This window comes from Gossypium hirsutum, chromosome D02 (assembly GCF_007990345.1).
Source record: "Gossypium hirsutum isolate 1008001.06 chromosome D02, Gossypium_hirsutum_v2.1, whole genome shotgun sequence".
Classification (NCBI taxonomy): Eukaryota; Viridiplantae; Streptophyta; class Magnoliopsida; order Malvales; family Malvaceae; genus Gossypium; species Gossypium hirsutum.
In genome coordinates, this window is record NC_053438.1 from 28,613,800 (window position 1) to 28,632,134 (window position 18,335).

Sequence of the window (18,335 nt, forward strand, 5' to 3'; positions counted from 1 at the left end):
TGCAGTATCCAATTAGGGATTGTCCATTTCATTTTGATCAGGTGCAAGCTCCAGCTCCTTCTTTGGTTCAGGCTTAGAGGGCAATTCAGTAGCCATTTAAGGGCCGTGGGCAGGCTAGAGGTGGTAATGGTATGGGTAGAGGACAGAGGGCACTGGCCAAAAGTGTTAATCAAACTGAGGCAAGATAGCCTACTTTGGTGTATGCGGTAAGACACCACGAGGACAGAGGTGCTACAAAGATGATAACTCTAATACCTGGGGATGATATGGAGATTATCATGGTCAGCGAGCGTCGAGATTACCTCTCCAATGTGATCTCCGTTCCAGTAACTGAAAAGTTAGTTTAAAAAGGGAGTGAGGCATTTTTGGCTTATGTGCATGACTGGAGTTCCATGGAATCTTTTGTTGGGGATATTCAGGCAGTTAGAGAATTTTTGGATGTTTTTCCTGAGGAATTTTTGGGGTTGCCTCTAGATAAAGAGTTTGAGCTCGATATTGAGATTTTTCCTAGTACAGCTTCAGTGTCTATTGCTCCCTACTGCATAACACCGAATGAGCTTATGGAATTGAAAGCTCTACTTCAAAAACTTCTCGACCAAAGGTTCATCAGACCTAGTGTGTCCCCATGGGGAGCACCAGTTCTTTTCGTGAAGAAGAAAGATGGTTCTATGAGGATGTGTCTGGATTATCACCAGTTGAATAAATTGATGGTAAAGAATAAGTACCTACTTTCGAAGATTGACGACTTGTTCGATCAGTTTCATGGGGCATCTATTTTCTAGAAGATTGATCTTCGTTCTAGGTACCATCAGCTAAATGTTAAAGAGGTTGAAGAACATAAGACTGCCTTTAGGACTTGTTATGGGCACTACAAGTTCCTAGTCATGCCATTCGGTTTGACGAATGCTCCAGCTACATTCATGGATCTTATGAATCTAGTTTTCCAATTGTATTTAGATCGATTCATCGTGGTTTTCATCGATGATATTCTGGTATACAGTAAGATAGACGATGATCATGATTAACATCTTAGAATAGTTTTGATGATACTCCGTGAGAAAAAGCTCTACACTAAGTTGAGCAAGTGGGAGTTCTGGTTAAGGGAGGTCACTTTTCTAGGACATGTGGTTTCTATTGAGGGAATCTAAGTCGGCCCTAAAAAGATTGAGGTTGTGCTCAAGTTGAAACAACCTAGGAATGTGTCAAAGATCCGAAGCTTTCTCTCTTTAGCGAGGTATTATTAGAGATTTATTGAGGGGTTCTTGCTTATCGCAGCTTCTTTGACTAAATTTTTGTGTAAAAATGATGAGCAACAATTGAGCTTTAAGAAGACCAAATAAGTGTTGGCTTAGGCACCCATTTTGATACAACCTGAATTCAGTAAAGAGTTTGTGGTGTACAGTGATACTTCTCAGATTGGATTGAGTTGTGTTTAGGTGCAGGATGGTAAGGTACTGGCTTACGCATCCTGACGGCTTAAGTTACACGAAGGCAACTATTCCACGTACGATCTTGAGTTGGTCGCGATTGTCTTCACTTTAAAAATCTAGAGGCACTATTTTTATGGTGAGAGTTGTATCGTCTACACTGATCACAAAAGCCTCAAATATCTTCTTACTCAAAAAGATTTGAATTTTAGGCAACGTAGATGGATTGAGTTGCTTAAGCACTACGACTATACCATTGAGTATCATCCTGGGAAGGTCAATGTTGTGGTCAATTCTCTTAGTAGTAGATCGATGTCTGATTTAAGGGTGATGTTTGCTTGCCTAAGTCTATTTAATGACAATAGTTTGTTAGCCACGTTGCAAGTTAAGTAGACTTGGATTGATTAGTTCAAGTTAAAGAGTTAGTGGATGATTCTCTAATTCTGCGATTTCTACAAGTTGAAAAAGGTTGGAGTTTTGATTTTGGGCTGAATAGTGATAGGGTTCTATGTTTCAGAGGTTGGGTTTCTATTCCTAATGATGCTGAGTGGAAGCAATCTATTATGCGGGAAGCACATAGTAGCCTATATGCCATGCATTCCGGCAGAAATAAGATGTATCGAAATCTCTAAAAGTTATATTAGTTGCCCGATTTGAAATAAGAGGTAACTGATTTCATTTCTCATCTGACGTACCAGCAAGTTAAAGCTGAGCACCAACTATCTTCGAGTTTGCTTCAACCCCTTAAGATTCTCCTTTGAAAATGAAAGCGTGTGACTATAGAATTCATTAGTGGGTTGCCATTGACATGCACTGAGAAGGATTCTATTTGGGTCATCGTGGATCATTTGACCAAGTCAGCTTATTTTATTCTGGTCAGGATAGACTATTCTCTACAAAAATTGGCCAAGTTGTATGCTTCTGAGATCATTAGACTTCATGGGGTTTCGATCTCGATTATCTTTGATAGGGAACCTTGTTTTACTTCTCGATTTTGAAAGAAACTTTATGAGACTTTAGGTACTCGGTTAGACTTCAGTATTGCGTTCCATCCTCAAACTGACGAGCAATCTGAGAGAGTGATTCAAATTCTAAAGGATATGTTATAGAGTTGTGTAATCGTCTTTTGGGGTAATTGGAAGGAGTTTCTTCCAGTGGTTGAATTCGCTTATAATAATAGCTTTCAGTCTAGTATTCAGATGGCACCTCACGAGGCTTTGTATGGTTGTAAGTGTCGTACCCCTTTATGTTGAACTGAGTTAGGTGAGAGGTGGATTATGGATCTTGATTTGGTTTCAAAAATTGAGGAAAGGGTTAGACTGATTCAGGATTGTCTCAAGGAAGCTTCTGATAGACAGAAGTTTTATTCGTAGCCAATTGCGGTACACGCCCTTTTATCGCAAGGCTTGGATAGCTAAGCATAAGGCATTGGAAAAGATGCATAGTGGGTGGGATGCTTCATATAATAAGGTGTGGTAGTGGTGTCAGGTGCTGGAGAGGTACGTCCCAGGTTGCATAACAGACCTTGAAACGTCCCTGCGGACTACAACGACCACTTTCTCCATGGATGCCAAGTGTTCAAGCATCTGTTCTAAAGCTTTAAGCAATGTCGAGACACATTTGTGTACTGCAAGCCATTGGTACAAATTCACGGTACCTTTATGTATGGTAGATATACCCATCGGCTATTGCTAGCTGTGGCACAGGATGGCGGTGAGAGAATCTTCCAATTGCATTTACAATAACACAGAGGAAGTTAGGTGATGACTGAGATTTCTTTCTTTCTAGGTTAAGGAGGCATGTCTGCCCCCAACCTGATATCTGCGTTATATTGGATCGGGGCACTAGAATACTCGCTGTAATTGAGCGACAATGAAGCCTATTGGATTGCACACACCATCGGTATTATCTAAGACACGTTGCATCCAACTACTATGGGTAATAGCGATTTACCACTGAACGATGGCAAGTGACCAACACGGGTATTTAATCTTTATTAATATAATTTCATTTGTAATATTCAATTTATTTTGAATGGAAGAGTGGTATGTAATTTTCGCTATCAACTTATATTGATAGGGTACGAGATCAATAAGAACCATTTTCATGAGATGTTGGCGATTTTGCAGTCAGTTAACAAACAAGGTGCAGGCTACCTCTGTAACATACCTTTCGATCAGTGGACACAAGCATACGACGATGGCCTACGATATGGTCATATGACCTCAAACCTGGATGAATGCATAAATTCTGTTATAAAAGAAATGCGTCATTTGCCGATAACCTCGGTTGTATGAGAAACATATTTCTATTTGGCGGCACTATTTCCAACAAGAGCAGCAAGTTATAAAGGCCAAATCTAGAGAGGCTATGTATGGTACCGGAAGGTATTGCAAGAAATTAACAAGGCAAAGGCGTGGGCTAACACCATGCACACAGTGTGTCACGATTGTGACAACCTATGGTTTCGTGTGACCGAGTTTAACAGACCAAACCAAGGTATTACCGGTGGGGAATACTGTGTACACCTGAGAAATAGGACTCGCGACTGTGGGACATTTGACGCACTTCGTTATCCATGCACTCATGCAATTGTAGCTTGTCAAAATCTCCGTTTGGATCCCATGAGCTATGTCGATGAAGTGTACAAAATAGAATACATGTACAATGTGTAGAGACACGTATTCCCACCGGTCTCAGATGAATGTAAGTGGTCATCTATATCGCTTGCTCCGTTTAAGTAGTTATCGGATGAAAAATTGTCTCACAAACCAAAAGGTCGACCTTGCTCGAGTAGAATACGTAATAATATAGATATTTGGGAAAAAACAAACCAACAGAAGTTGTGTGGATGGTGTAAGAACCCAGGTCATACAATTCGAACATGTCCAAATTGAAATAATTGATAATTGCTTAAATGAAACTATGTTACATTATTTCTATTGCCTTATTCAAAAGAACTTTTATTTTATTAAATAGGACAAAATATAAATATAATTTACTATTAAAATATTCAAAACAACTTTTATTTTATTAAATGAAACAATATAAAAATAGTTTGTACAAATATATTAAAAAACCAATATATGTGTCGGTCGGAACCAGTGCCACATGAGGGTGGTCGACGATTACGCACTGGATTCCTCATTAGTTCAGCTTCCGGCGGGGGTTGTTGTTGCTCCGGCGGAGGTTGTGGTTTTTCTAGTTGTGGGTGTTGGGAGGATGACCCACTTTGATAGAATAAAGAATGCAGAGGTGTTTACATCACCCACGGCAGAGGTGTTTGAATCATATAAGGCGATGGGGATTGGAAATGAGATGAGCTCTCCAACGGTGCCTCGTGCAATCTCTCCTGTGATGATGGCCTATATATCGTCGGTTGAATCGGAGTCATCAAAAAAGGAAATGCACTAGGCCATACATTCCAACCTGGCATAAGACTGGGAAAAGAAAACATATAAGGGCTAGGATACGCACCAGGCATAATCTGAAGGGGTTGTAGTGTGGGTGTAGTTGCTTGAGGCGTTGGGCCCGGTGATTGTGTGGGCACTGTTGATGGGCCCGTTCCATCATCGGTTCTTCTTAGACTTAAAGGTCTCCATCGTTCCCTTTCGACATAGATTTACCGATGCTTCTGCTCTTCTAAGAGAAAATATGCATTGCCATAGATCCTAAATCATGGCATGTAATCTAGCGCGCACGCTAACTTTGGAATGATGATCGGTTTACGAGTAAGTATATGATCATACCAATTTTCCCAAATTTTGATATATTCCAAGAAGAATACCGACCAATTCATATTCGATTACTGTAAGTAAATTTTGTGCTCATCATCGAGCACCTCAAGTTTCACGGGAATCGATTGTCAAAATCTAAATTACCGCAACACTCTATTCGTTTGATGCATCTCGACAGTAGCATAGTTCACCAATAGGACCTTAACATTCCAAATGCTCGGATTTTGAAAGATTTCATCCGGAATTACTTCCCGAATTGGCAGATCCTCGTATGGTGTCCATTGAAACTATATGAACGTGATAAAAATATTAGTTATATACATAATACTAAATACTAAATATGAAACGACTATGTTATGTATATATATTATTTAATACTACATGCGCTTCTAATCGTTGGTCTAATAGAAGCCGTATATATTCAAGAGCAATAGGTATTTCAACATAACTTGCCGAATGGTTCCACCTAATTAAATAAATTTTTAGTATAAAATTATATTTTAAATCTATGTAATAATTATAAAATCTAATATAAATTTTACTTCGTTATGAGTGGGAATGTATATCGGTGGTTCACTCGAGGACGTAAAAATGGAAAGTGATACCAAGCTCATTATTATAGTAGTGATAGGCAACTTCTGATTTTGACTTTATTTGGTGGTGTCGCCCCGCACAGCTCCAGGTACAATGTTGCCAACACAACAAAACCCCAACTAAGTTCGCCAGTTGCTCTAAAATCAATGAGTTTCAGTAGCCACCTCAGATGTACAAGGTTTCGTGACAAATCCAGTATTAGATAACCTCCAATAATCTCAAAGATGTATGCCCGAGTATATCGTATTCTTTCTACTTTAGTCGAATCATTCCCCGTGTCAAGATATCTCAAAAATTATTATTTCTAAGAGTCTTTAGCAGACTATTAATACACAAAGATATCTACTAACTGACGCTAACAAACTAACTGTTGAAACTGACTTTTGACTCAACAACCTATACTCATAACTTGCCTCGATCTTCATTGACCTTTACTTTCTCCTTGAGCTTTCTAATCCTTAGTGACTACTTGAAGTTAAGTTCTAAACTTGTTGAACATTCCTTCGGATAGTGGTTTTGTTAGAATATCTGCAATTTGATCTCGGCTAGACATATGACCTACATAAAGCACCCCACTCGCAACTTTCTCCCTCAAAAAAAACAAGTCCAACTCGACGTGTTTAAACTTGGAATGCATGACTGGATTTCCTGCAACGGGAACAGTAGCTGCACTATCACACCAGACCAAGGCTTTAGGTTTTAGAGCAAGCAGTTCAGACAATAAAGACTGAATCCAAACAATTTCTGCAGTAACATGAGCAAGACTTCGATATTCTGCTTTCGCTGTTGATCGAAAAACCACCGATTGCTTCCTCGAGCTCTAGGAGACAGGATTACCTCTAAGAAAAACATAGAACCCAAAGGTAAACCTACGATCATCCGCATCAGACCCCCAATTAGCATCCAAAAACCCCTCAAGTAATAGCTTCGAGGATCAAGTGAATTGTAAACCATGGTCTAACGTCCCTTAAAGATATCTCAGGATTCTCTTGACCGCTTTAAAGTGTGAGTCCAACGGCTTGTGCATGTACTAACACACCTTATTGATAGAGAAAGCTATTTCTGGCCTTGTGAGTACAACATATAATAACGCCCCAACAATACTTCTGTAGAGATGTTCATTTTTAGAAGGGCTCCCTTCAACAGCTGACAACTTACAGGTAGTGGTCATAGGTGTAGGAGTGCCTTTCGACCGATCCATGGAGGCTATTTGAAGAAGCTCCAAAATGTATTTTTTTGGGCTAAAAAAAAAACCCTCATTATTGTAAGAGACTCCTATGCTAAGAAAATAATTAAGTGTGCCTAGGTCCTTCAAGGAAAATCGAGTATTCAGACCTTGCACAAAACGGTCAATGGCTTGACTGTCATTCCCAGTGACAATAATATCGTCCACGTAGACTAGGACATAAACCAACATTGACATCGAGTGATGAATAAAGAGAGAATTATCAGCTTTCGAGGCTTCAAATTCATTAGCGAGTAAAAACTCTTTTAGCTTATGAAACGAGGCCCAAGGTCCTTGCTTAAGACCATACAAGGCTTTTTGCAACCTACACACCAATTGCGGACTAGAAACTCCTTGTTGTTCGAACCCTGGCGGTTGCATCATATAGATTTCATCACTTAAATCACTATTCAGAAACGCATTGTTAATGTCGACTTGCCCTAGTGTCCATTCAGACAAAACTGCAAGTGTAAGAACAACCCGTATTGTAGTTGGTTTGACTAGAGGACTAAAAGTTTCTTAAAAGTCAATACCTGCTTCTTGCAAAAACCCTTTAACAACCAATCGGCCTTTGTATCTTACAACCAAACCATCAACATATCTTTTTAACCTGAATATCCACTTACATCCAACCGCCCTCCGTCTTCTAAGAAGAGGAACAAGGTCCCAAGTATGATTAGAGAGAAGTGCACTATATTCTGCCTGAGCTGCTACTGTCTAGTTAGGACTTTGAAATGCTTCTATGATAGAAGTAGGCTCCTTCTCAGCCAAAAATATGGAAAAAAATTGGCTTGTAGATACCGTTCTTGGACTTAGTTTGCATAGGATGCTGATTGACATTGACAGGCTCCCTTGAAGAAGCAGTAGATGGAGTAGCCAAGGAAGGTACAGACGCTGTAAGTAAAAGATCAACACTCTGACTTGAAGAGGAAACTGTAGGTGAGGAATCTCTATGCTGACTTGTAGAGGAAGAGGAACAAACACCAAAGGAGCCAGTGGGCAAATCGGGTGAAGTAGCCTCAGGAGAATAGCTGGAAGAAGGCCCCACAGGAGTACTAGGACCAGTAGGTAAAACCATAGGAAAATGAGATTGTTGATGATTGCACCTAATGGAAGCCAAAGGTGACTGTGTAGAGAACCCATCTGCAAACGGATATTGAGACTCATCAAATACCACATGTCTCGAAACAAAAATGCAACCATCTTCATCAAGGCAGTTGTAGCCCTTTTGATTAGTGCTAACACCTAGAAAAACACACCTCTTTGAGTGAAACTATAGCTTATGTTGTTGAAACGGTATTAACTAAGGAAAACACGCACATCCAAATATTTTAAGCTGAGAGTAAATAGGTTGCAAATTGTAGCGTTTCTCATAAGGACTGCATTGTTGAAGTATGGGGGTGGGCAACCTATTTGCTAAGTGAACAACATTGGCAAAACCATAGGACCAAAACTTCAAAGGCATAGACGTCTGAGCTAAGAGTGTCAGGCCCATGTCAACCACCTGCCTGTGTCTCATTTCAGCAACCCCATTCTGCTCTAAGGTGTGAGGACACGTGATTCTGTGTTGAACACCAAGTCGAGAAAGCTCACTCGACAAGGCTCGATACTCTCTGCCCCAGTCACTTTGAAGTATCTTAATAGAACACCCAAACTGTACCTCGATCATTCGGTGAAAATGAACAAAGTATTGAAGAACTTCAGACTTTATCTTGAGAAATTAAAGGCATGCGTACCGACTGTGCATATCAAAAAACGTTACATAGTAGGAAAATTCATTTGATTTCACATGTGCTAGTCCCTAAACATTAGAGACAATAAGTTCAAAAGGTGATGAGTACACTATTTTTGAACAACTAAAAGGAAGCTTGTGTGCTTTTCCCAGTTGATAGGAAGAACACACTGGAGGTAAACTAGTGCATTTGAAAGGAATATTACAGGTGCGTAACACATGACTCAAGACATTATTACAAGGATGACCTAGCATGGCATGCCATAACAACATGGATAAAGAAGTGAGCTGTGAATTGTTGAGAAGAACAGAACTAGACTTTTGTGCACCAACAGACTTGGCCGAACCTGTGAAAAGAGCGGTACGAGAAACATTGAACCTGTAGAGTCTGTTATGCATGCGGCCCACTAGTAGTATTGCCCCTGTTTGTATGTCTTTCACAAAAGACAAAAATGGATGAAACTCAAAATACACAGCATTATCCCTTGCAAATTGCCCAACTGATAGCAAATTTTTACAAACATTAAGAACATGGAGAACACTTCTGAGACGTAAGAGCCTAGAGCCAGCCAAGAGGGTAGAGGAAACTACACTACGTATAGGAACCAGTTCACCATTACTTATAGAAACACTGGTCGTACCTGTATAGGGAGAAGCAGCTGTGAGGTTGGACAGATCGGGAGTAATATGATTCGTTGCCCCTGAATCAGGGTACCAAGCCTGATCGAGCGAACTGGAAATAGACCCCTAAGAAGTAGATTGACCTGAAATAGAAGAATTAGGAGAAAACGTTCCACAATAGTGATGCATAGAAGAACATGTAGAAGAAGAAGGAACTCATTGACTATGAAGATCATGATAGTTAGCTTACACCGAATGACCAGCTCTTACTCCAGAAAAATTCTCATCGAATCTATAATAGCAAGTCTGAACCATATGACCTATCTTACTACAGGGCTGACATTGTGGTCTAGAACGTGACCAACTCTTCCCACTATTGTGAACTCTTCCACGAGACCAGCCTTAACCTTGTCCCCTTTGTCCTTCTTTAGAACCCAAAAATGAACGAGCATAGGCTCCAGTCTGCCTCGAGTTGTCGAGACTCTCTCGTTGAGAGTGACACACCATGTTGGCTTGCAAAGGAACCTCAGCTATCGAACTCACTTGCCGTGCTTCATAGTCAAGAATCATTTCAATTAACAAATCAAGAGAAACAAGGGTTGCTAAAGCAAGAACGCGAATAGACTCATATTCTATAGAAAGACCAGCCAATATAATACTAACTTGTTCTTGTTCAGTAACTAGACTACCTGCTACAGTTAAACCACCACATTAGCTATTTAACCTTAAAAACATATTCTTTAAAAGTAAGACCCCCTTTCTTGATTGAGTAGAGAGAATGACTCATATTGGAGATTTTGTTGTTTGACTTCTGTCCAAACCTTCTCTCAATAGCACTCCAGACTTCAAAACTAGTTTTGGCTTCGTGAGATGAACCAAGATTTCATCTATAACAATAGACAACAACCAAGAAGCCAAAAACTTATCCTGCCTCTTGTGAGCAATAAACTCTGGATTGTTAACGAGTTGACCTTCATATTCAGAAATGAAAGGTGAGGGAATTGAAACAGTTCCCAACACGTATCCCTCAAGACCATACCCCTCAAGAATTAACAGAAGTTGATGTTTCCACAACAGAAATTTATGCTCATCGAGTTTGATAGTATCATGCTTGGAAAAATACTGAATATTAGGTAGAGAAGAATTACCATTATTAGACGACTACTTGGGAGTGTCAACTGTTGGAACAGCCTCTGTAACCATTGCTAGAGAAAAAAAAAGGAAAACTACTGCAAGAACCTAGCTCTTGATACCATGTCAAGATATCTCAAAAATTATTATTTTCCAAGAGTCTTTAGCAGACTATTAATACACAAAGATATCTACTAACTAACGTTAACAAACTAACTGTTGTAACTGACTTTTGACTCAACAACCTATACTAATAACACCCCAGCTCCGGGAATGTGTCTTGTAACCAACCTATCTCGATCCGACCTCCTTAAATATTATCCAGAATCGCACCCAAAAGATCGTAGCATATGGCTCCCTAATCAGCAGATTGAACAGACCCGGTGACTACGGACCCATCCACTGGCAATCCCAATTGTAACTGCACGTCCTCCAAAGTGATGGTACACTCTCCGCATGGAAGATGAAATGTGAGCATCTCGGGTCTCCACCTCTCTATTAACGCGTTGATGAGTTTCGGGTCCAACTTGCACCCTTGGCCTATATTGGCCACGTGCCAAAAACCCGCTTCCATCAAGTAATTTTCTATCAACGGTGATGAAAAAATTATAAAAAATTATAAAATAAAAAATTAATTAAAATTACATAAATGAAAAAAATATTAAATAATATTCAAAAATTGAAATTAACCCTTACCATTTTCATTTGTTCGACGGAGATATGTTTATGATCGAGACAAATTAATTCCCCGACCATTGCTAACATGATAAAATATTTTTGAAATTATAAAAAATAATACTAATTTAGAAAAAAAATTAAAGGAAATAATTAATTAAAGAGAGCTTTGAGAAATTTAGGGAGAAATTTGAGAGCTTTTTTTAGAAATTTAGAAGAAATGTTGTGTGAAAAAAATAAGAGGGGGTTTTTATAGTTTTTTTTTACCGTTGGACCCCCCAACGATCAAAATTTTAAATAACCGTTGGGAAAAAACACGGGCTAAAACGCGTCCCTGAGAGAGTGATTTTGCCACGTTGCAAAGCGTGTCCACGTCAGCGTGTTTTGTGCTGACATGACACAATCGCTCTCTCAGGTACACATTTTGCTGGAATTTCCCCCTAAAATGCTCCTACATGGACGGGTTTTGTAGTTTTCGGCCCATTCCGGTAAATAATGAAAAAAGTAGCCCATTCCCGTAAATAAAGTTGGAAATGGGCCTCTATAGGTAAAATGGTCTATGATTTGGGTCTAGTATAATTCTTATTTTATTGTTAAATTTGCTATTATTTTAGAGACACATGCTTGCTAAGTTGCAACTATCTTAGTATTACTTAAGTATAAAGACTTTTCTTAATATAATTTCAATTTGTTATGAAACATTTATTTTAATGTGTTTGATACATTATATTTTTTTAATTTATTTTTATATAAAAATAATCTTAAAAAATTAATATGGACGGATTAAATCAAGCTTGAAATTAACACTTTTTACCTAGACCAAACTTAGATAAAATTTTAAGTCTATTTTTAAATTGAACCGAATTTGGACTTAAAATTTTAAGTCACGATAATCTAACTCATGATTAAATCTAGGTTAGAGAATATTAGGTCAGGTTACGTTGCGCATGACCATCCCATTTTTTGTCCAAAAACTATTTTGTGACTATTGCAACACCTAATTTTCTTACTTTAATTTTATTGAATATACAAAAGTCAAAAAGAAAATTGTATAGGTACAAGTCAATCGGACATATTTTGGGGTGAGCAAATTATTTTGTATTTGTTTCTCCCATGCATTGACAGAAAGAAAAAGAAAAAAACATAATGAGGATAGCTTTTGGATAGAATTGAATTCGAGCTGAAAGTTCAAAAGTAATTTAAAATAAAAATATATTAAAATTTTGACTAAACTCGTGAATTACATTATAATACTCAAGTTCAACTCACTGTTTGAACTTAATTCACGGCCAAGAAAGCTGTCACGTGTTATTGGTATGGGCAAAAGTTAAAGAGACAAGTTGTGTTAAAATTGAGGACATGAAAAAATCAAAGCTTGAGTGAGTTGAGTAAACGGCGCATAAATATAACAGGAGCTGTGTTTACATGTGCAGCTGTTATAGGCTGACTTTGTGTTCGGGTTGCCACACAGATATTCCCAATTTTTAGAAAATTTTTGAACTTAAATTTTAGTAATTATTTTAAACGAAAAATTAATTTAGGTACTGTTATTCGATTTTAAAGTTAAATTAAATAATATTATTGGTCGATATCCAAATATGCTGGCCCCCAAATTTGATAATTCAAAAGAATTTTAATATGAAATTTTAAAAAATAAAAATGCTAATGGATTTATTTATTTGAATTCAAATTCATTATATGAAGTGGTAAAAATTATTTTAATAATAGATTTGAACACTCTGAATCCATTACGCATTAAAATAAAAGGTTAAATATTAAATTGTGGTTAACTTTTTAGAGATTGCTCACATAAGAGTTAAACTTTTCAACATGCTTATATAAAAAGTCAACCTTTACAAAAGTTCTCTAATAAGAGCCAAATTTTTTTTGAAAGTGATCAAATAAAACCTTTTCAAATGTCATATATCAGGTTTAAAATTATGTTTTTATTAATTTCAAGTAATATTTGATTTAACTGTCACGTATTTTATTCTAAATGCGTTAAAATTCACCTAATTTTTACTCAAATTAGGCTAAAGTGTATGAAAAGCCCTTATTTGAATATTTTTATAAATGTTAGACTCCTATATGAGCATTTTGAAAAGATTGAGCCAAATTTAAAAATTTAACCAAAATGAAATGAATTCAATTTTTTTTTTTGAAAAATTAATTTATGTACCCAATTTTAATAAATAGTTATTAAAATTCTAAATTTAAATATTATTCAAATGTACAATATCTAAATGTGTAAAAAAGAAATCAAGTATCACCAAAAATGTATATCGGCATAGTTCCTTACATTATATCATCACCACACTCAATATATAGGAATAAATGCAATTGTTATACGATACATCGTGCCTTAAAAGTGATACATAAATTACAAGTAAATGGGCATGAGTTTGGTTAAAACATATAATAATGGTGCCGGCCATTGTTCTTTCACTAGAAGAATGACTATGACGTTAAGATTAGCTCAATTACACGTCTGGGAAATTGGCTGGATTAAAATCAAAGGGTTTCTCCGATCCTCATCATCTATATATATAAGAGCACATACTCGAAGTCTCTCTCATGTTCTTGACCAGTAATAAGACAAGATATTGAAAACAATGGCGTTTTGGCGCATTTCCATTTGTTCATTACTTTTACTCCTGCTATCTTCTTCAACGATGGCAACAGCTTCCATTTACAGACCTAGAAAAAGACCCACGTCGAGTTTGATCCAAGAAAAGTTTATCCAGTGCTTTACTGGCAGCTCCCAGTTTTATATACCGCTCTCCACAGCCTTTTTTACTCCAAACAATGCTTCGTTTACCTCTGTGCTGCAGTCAACAGCTCAAAACCTCAGGTACTTGGTGCCTTCAATGCCGAAGCCTGAGTTTATCATCACACCACAGCATGAATCCCAAGTCCAAGCTTCTGTCATTTGTGCAAAGAGGCTCGATATTCACCTCAGATTCCGTAGTGGAGGCCATGATTACGAAGGTCTCTCTTACGTATCCCAAATTGAATCACCTTTCGTCATTGTTGACCTCTCCAAACTGCGGTCAATCAAAGTTGATATCCAGGACAACAGTGCTTGGGTTGAAGCTGGTGCCACCATTGGTGAAGTTTATTATAGAATTGCTGAGAAGAGTAACATCCATGGCTTCCCTGCAGGTCTTTGTACTAGCCTAGGCATTGGGGGGCACATCACCGGCGGTGCATATGGTTCAATGATGAGGAAGTTTGGCCTCGGTGCTGATAATGTCATAGATGCTCGAATCGTGGATGTTAATGGAAGAGTTCTTGACCGAGCAGCCATGGGAGAAGATCTTTTCTGGGCAATTAGAGGAGGTGGAGGTGCAAGCTTTGGGATTATCCTTGAATGGAAGATAAAGCTAGTCCCAGTCCCAGCTACCGTGACAGTTTTCACTGTCACCAAGTCTCTAGAACAAGGTGCAACAAAGCTCCTTTATAAATGGCAAACTGTCGCAGACAAACTTGACGAAGATCTTTTCATTAGAGTTATAATTCAAAAGGCCAACGCTGGGAAAAACAATGCCAAAACGGTGACGACATCTTACAATGCACTGTTTCTGGGCAATGCCGAAAGGCTACTCCGAGTAATGCAACAAAGCTTCCCTGAACTGGGTTTAACAGGAAAAGACTGCACTGAAACTAGCTGGATCAAATCGGTGCTTTACATTGCTGGTTACTCGAGCAACACTCCTGCAGAGATTCTTCTTCAAGGTAGGTCGACGTTCAAGAACTATTTTAAAGCCAAATCAGACTTCGTTAAAGAAGCTATACCAGAAACAGCACTGGAAGGGCTTTGGAAAAGACTGCTCGAGGAAGACAGTCCATTGATGATATGGAATCCATATGGTGGTATGATGGCCAGGATTTCCGGGTCCCAAATCCCTTTCCCACATCGGCAAGGAACCAAATTCAAAATCCAGTACTTGACGCTTTGGCAAGATGAGGACAACAATGCATCCAAGCATTTCGATTGGATCCGGAGGCTATACAATTACATGGCCCCATACGTTTCAATGTTTCCCAGAGGTGCATATGTGAATTACAGAGACCTTGATTTGGGGATGAACAAGAATATCAACACAAGCTTCATAGAGGCTAGCCTTTGGGGAGTCAGATACTTCAAGGATAACTTCATGAGGTTGGTCAAAGTGAAAAGCAGAGTTGATCCAAACAACTTTTTCAGGCATGAGCAGAGCATCCCGCCTCTTCCAGTTCAAGCTAGATATTAGGAATAATGCTCATTTTTGTCCTTAATTTCTGCTCTAATAATGTTTGTCTCAAAAAATAAAATAAAAAAAGTTATAATTTTATTTAGATTTAACAATTAAACTATCATGAAACATTATATGAAATATATTATGGATGGAGATATTAATATAAACATATGAAAAATAATTAGATATATAGATATATTAACATGTTGAAATTTATATAAAATAAATTATACGTGTAATATTTTTTTTGTTTAGATTTATAATATTTTCAACACATAAAATTATAACATAAAAGACAAACTATAAAATAGCTATGTCTAATGCACAACAAATCAATGGGACAAAATAGCTCATACCATAACTTAGTTTAACTTAACACTGCAAAAAGAATATTCATATTTCATTAATTAAACAATAATTTTGTATGCAGTCAATGTTAGTCATAGAAGTATATATCAAAATTACATACAAACTTGCAGGTAGAAGCATTTCTGATAATATTATCATCGCCCAAGAAGTTATTCATTCCATGAGAGGAAAGAACAAACAGTGGATGGTAGTCAAAATTGACTTAGAAAAAGCTTATGATAGGGTACGTTGGGATTTCATTGACAAATCTATCCAGGCAGCTGGTATACCCTCAATAGTAGGTGCCGCTAGCTTTTCATCAACATCTGCTTCTACTATATATGTAACACCCCTTACTCGACCCGGTCGTTAGGTTTGAGCTACAGAATGCTACATTCGTTGCCGGAGCAACTACAAATAATTGTACATTATTCATTCATCCAAACATGTAAACAAGTATTAATCACATTCACAATAGGTTACACAATTGTTACTGGGTCTTACACGAGCTTATGAAAGCTTTTTTGCTAACCCAAGTATGAATTAGGCCCAAAATGTAAAGTTTTTTAAAGTCTTGGGATGACGTTGCGACTTCATAACTTCCTTGTTAGGGCGTCGCCAACTTAGTCAGTCATGTCGCACGATATGTATAATCACGTCATGATGCCACTCCCTACCGGACAAGGTTGCGACGCCAAAGACTTTTCGTCACAACATTGCCCCTGTTTTCGTCAAAATGTACATTTGGTACCTAATTCTAGTGTCTTCAACACAAACTATCAATGAATTCTTTCATATCTCAATTCTACCTATACCAAAACGTGGCAAACAAACCAAAACAAGTCTAAAAATTTTAACCAAACCTTTAAACATAATATTCCGTCCATAATCATCGTTTGTCCAACTAACCACACATACATACTTGCACATTTTTCTGCATCAAAGATTTGCATTATCATAAACCAAACCAACACAAGTACATATGAAAAGCTACCTATTCACATGCCATAATCAATCATCAAGATTACCAATTTCTACCATTCATCAACCTAGCCATTTCAATTTATACACTTGCAATCTTTAACACATTAAACCATACCAAGCTTGTGTTCTTCATTCACCAAGACATCAACATTGACCAAAAAATGCAACTATAAGGTACATATTATGTTGAGCATTCAAATTCAAACATTGTCACATTTACCATGCCATAACTAACATAAGACTTTCATTCCAAAATGATCATTTGCATCTAAAAGCCCTTATGTACATGCCACATAGTTTAGACAACAAATTGAACATATAACTATCATCTCAAGATTAATGTGTGCTCCTTTACTGATCTGGCACAACAAGTTCTGCAAGGTGACACTCTACAGGGAAGGAAAACACTAGAGTAAGCATTAAAAATGCTTAGTAAGTTAAAATGGAAGTAGTAAACATACCTTGATTATTTAAAGCATAACTAAATTATTCATTGTTGTGCTTAACTTGGTTATCCTTGGCACATAATGGCATAACTATTCACAAGTTATGTAACACCCTTGCCCGATCTTAACGCCGAATCCGGGTACAGAGTGTCATAAATGGATCCAATTTGAACTAAGGACCAAATTACAAACTTAATAAATTTAAGACAAATTTTATTAAATAATATATATCTCTTACAACAAAATCCTTAAACAAAAGTTTTCTATCTCAAGTCTGAACTTTGAAGGAACTAATTGTTTACAACATTTTCGCCCCTTTGGCGAAGTCTATAAAGGCACCCCTTCCTATGGGCATGACATCTTCCTAACGAAACTCCTTGATCTTACATGGTTTGGCTTGGTTCTTTCTCGAGTTCTTTATCCTGTGAATCTTGCAATCACAGGTCAAATCCTTGTAAGTTTGAATAAACTTAGTGAGTTTCTACATTACACGAAAACATACCTTACCTTGCTGGGGTTCAAATAAATAATACTGAAATACAAAAAAAAAACTCCCTGCTCGTTTGGGGAAATTTCTCTCTATATGACCCGATAGTTTCTGATTTATCTCCGAACATATTCATTGGCAGATAGGTCATTAAGCAATCCTTTCCTGAACAATACTAGTTTAATGGTTCATTGAACGACTCTTCATATATGCAAATTTCGCACTTCCTTTACTTATATCCTTTATTTTAACCCTAACCTAGGGTGGGTTTCTTCTTTTTATCATTTAACTATAAAGGGGGTCCCCAACCTACCTTCCTAATGGCTCTTCTTGTCAAGCCCCATTTTTATTTAGTGATCATTAGTTTTTTAACAAGACGATGTTTTAGCCTAGTGTTTAAAAGGAAGGTTAGTTACCCTTGTGACCCAAGTTTGAGTCCCTTCTCTTACATTTTTATTTTTAGTTTTGACACACCTTTGGTCAACTCCTTTTTTGCCCAAATGGGTTTTCAACCCATTGATTTCTTTCCTCCATTTTCTTCCTCCTCATTTCCTTACTTACTCCCATTTTCACTCCATATATCCCCTAATTTCCATTTTTCCTTCCCTTTGACTATTTCTAGTTGTCCTAGTAGCTAAGAAAAATAATTCATTTTGTTTTTCTTTCATATTTCTCTTCTCTCATTTTTTT

General features: G+C 37.5%; 1 protein-coding gene across 1 annotated transcript; it reads left to right on the forward strand.

Annotated features, from left to right (window-relative positions):
• The first annotated feature begins 13,696 nt into the window (after positions 1-13,696).
• Positions 13,697-15,487, forward strand: LOC107910610 (berberine bridge enzyme-like 13). Its single transcript, XM_016838516.2, has one exon. The coding sequence runs from the start codon at positions 13,755-13,757 to the stop codon at positions 15,393-15,395; it is 1,641 nt and encodes a 546-aa protein (XP_016694005.1). The 5' UTR covers positions 13,697-13,754; the 3' UTR covers positions 15,396-15,487.
• Positions 15,488-18,335: the final 2,848 nt, after the last annotated feature.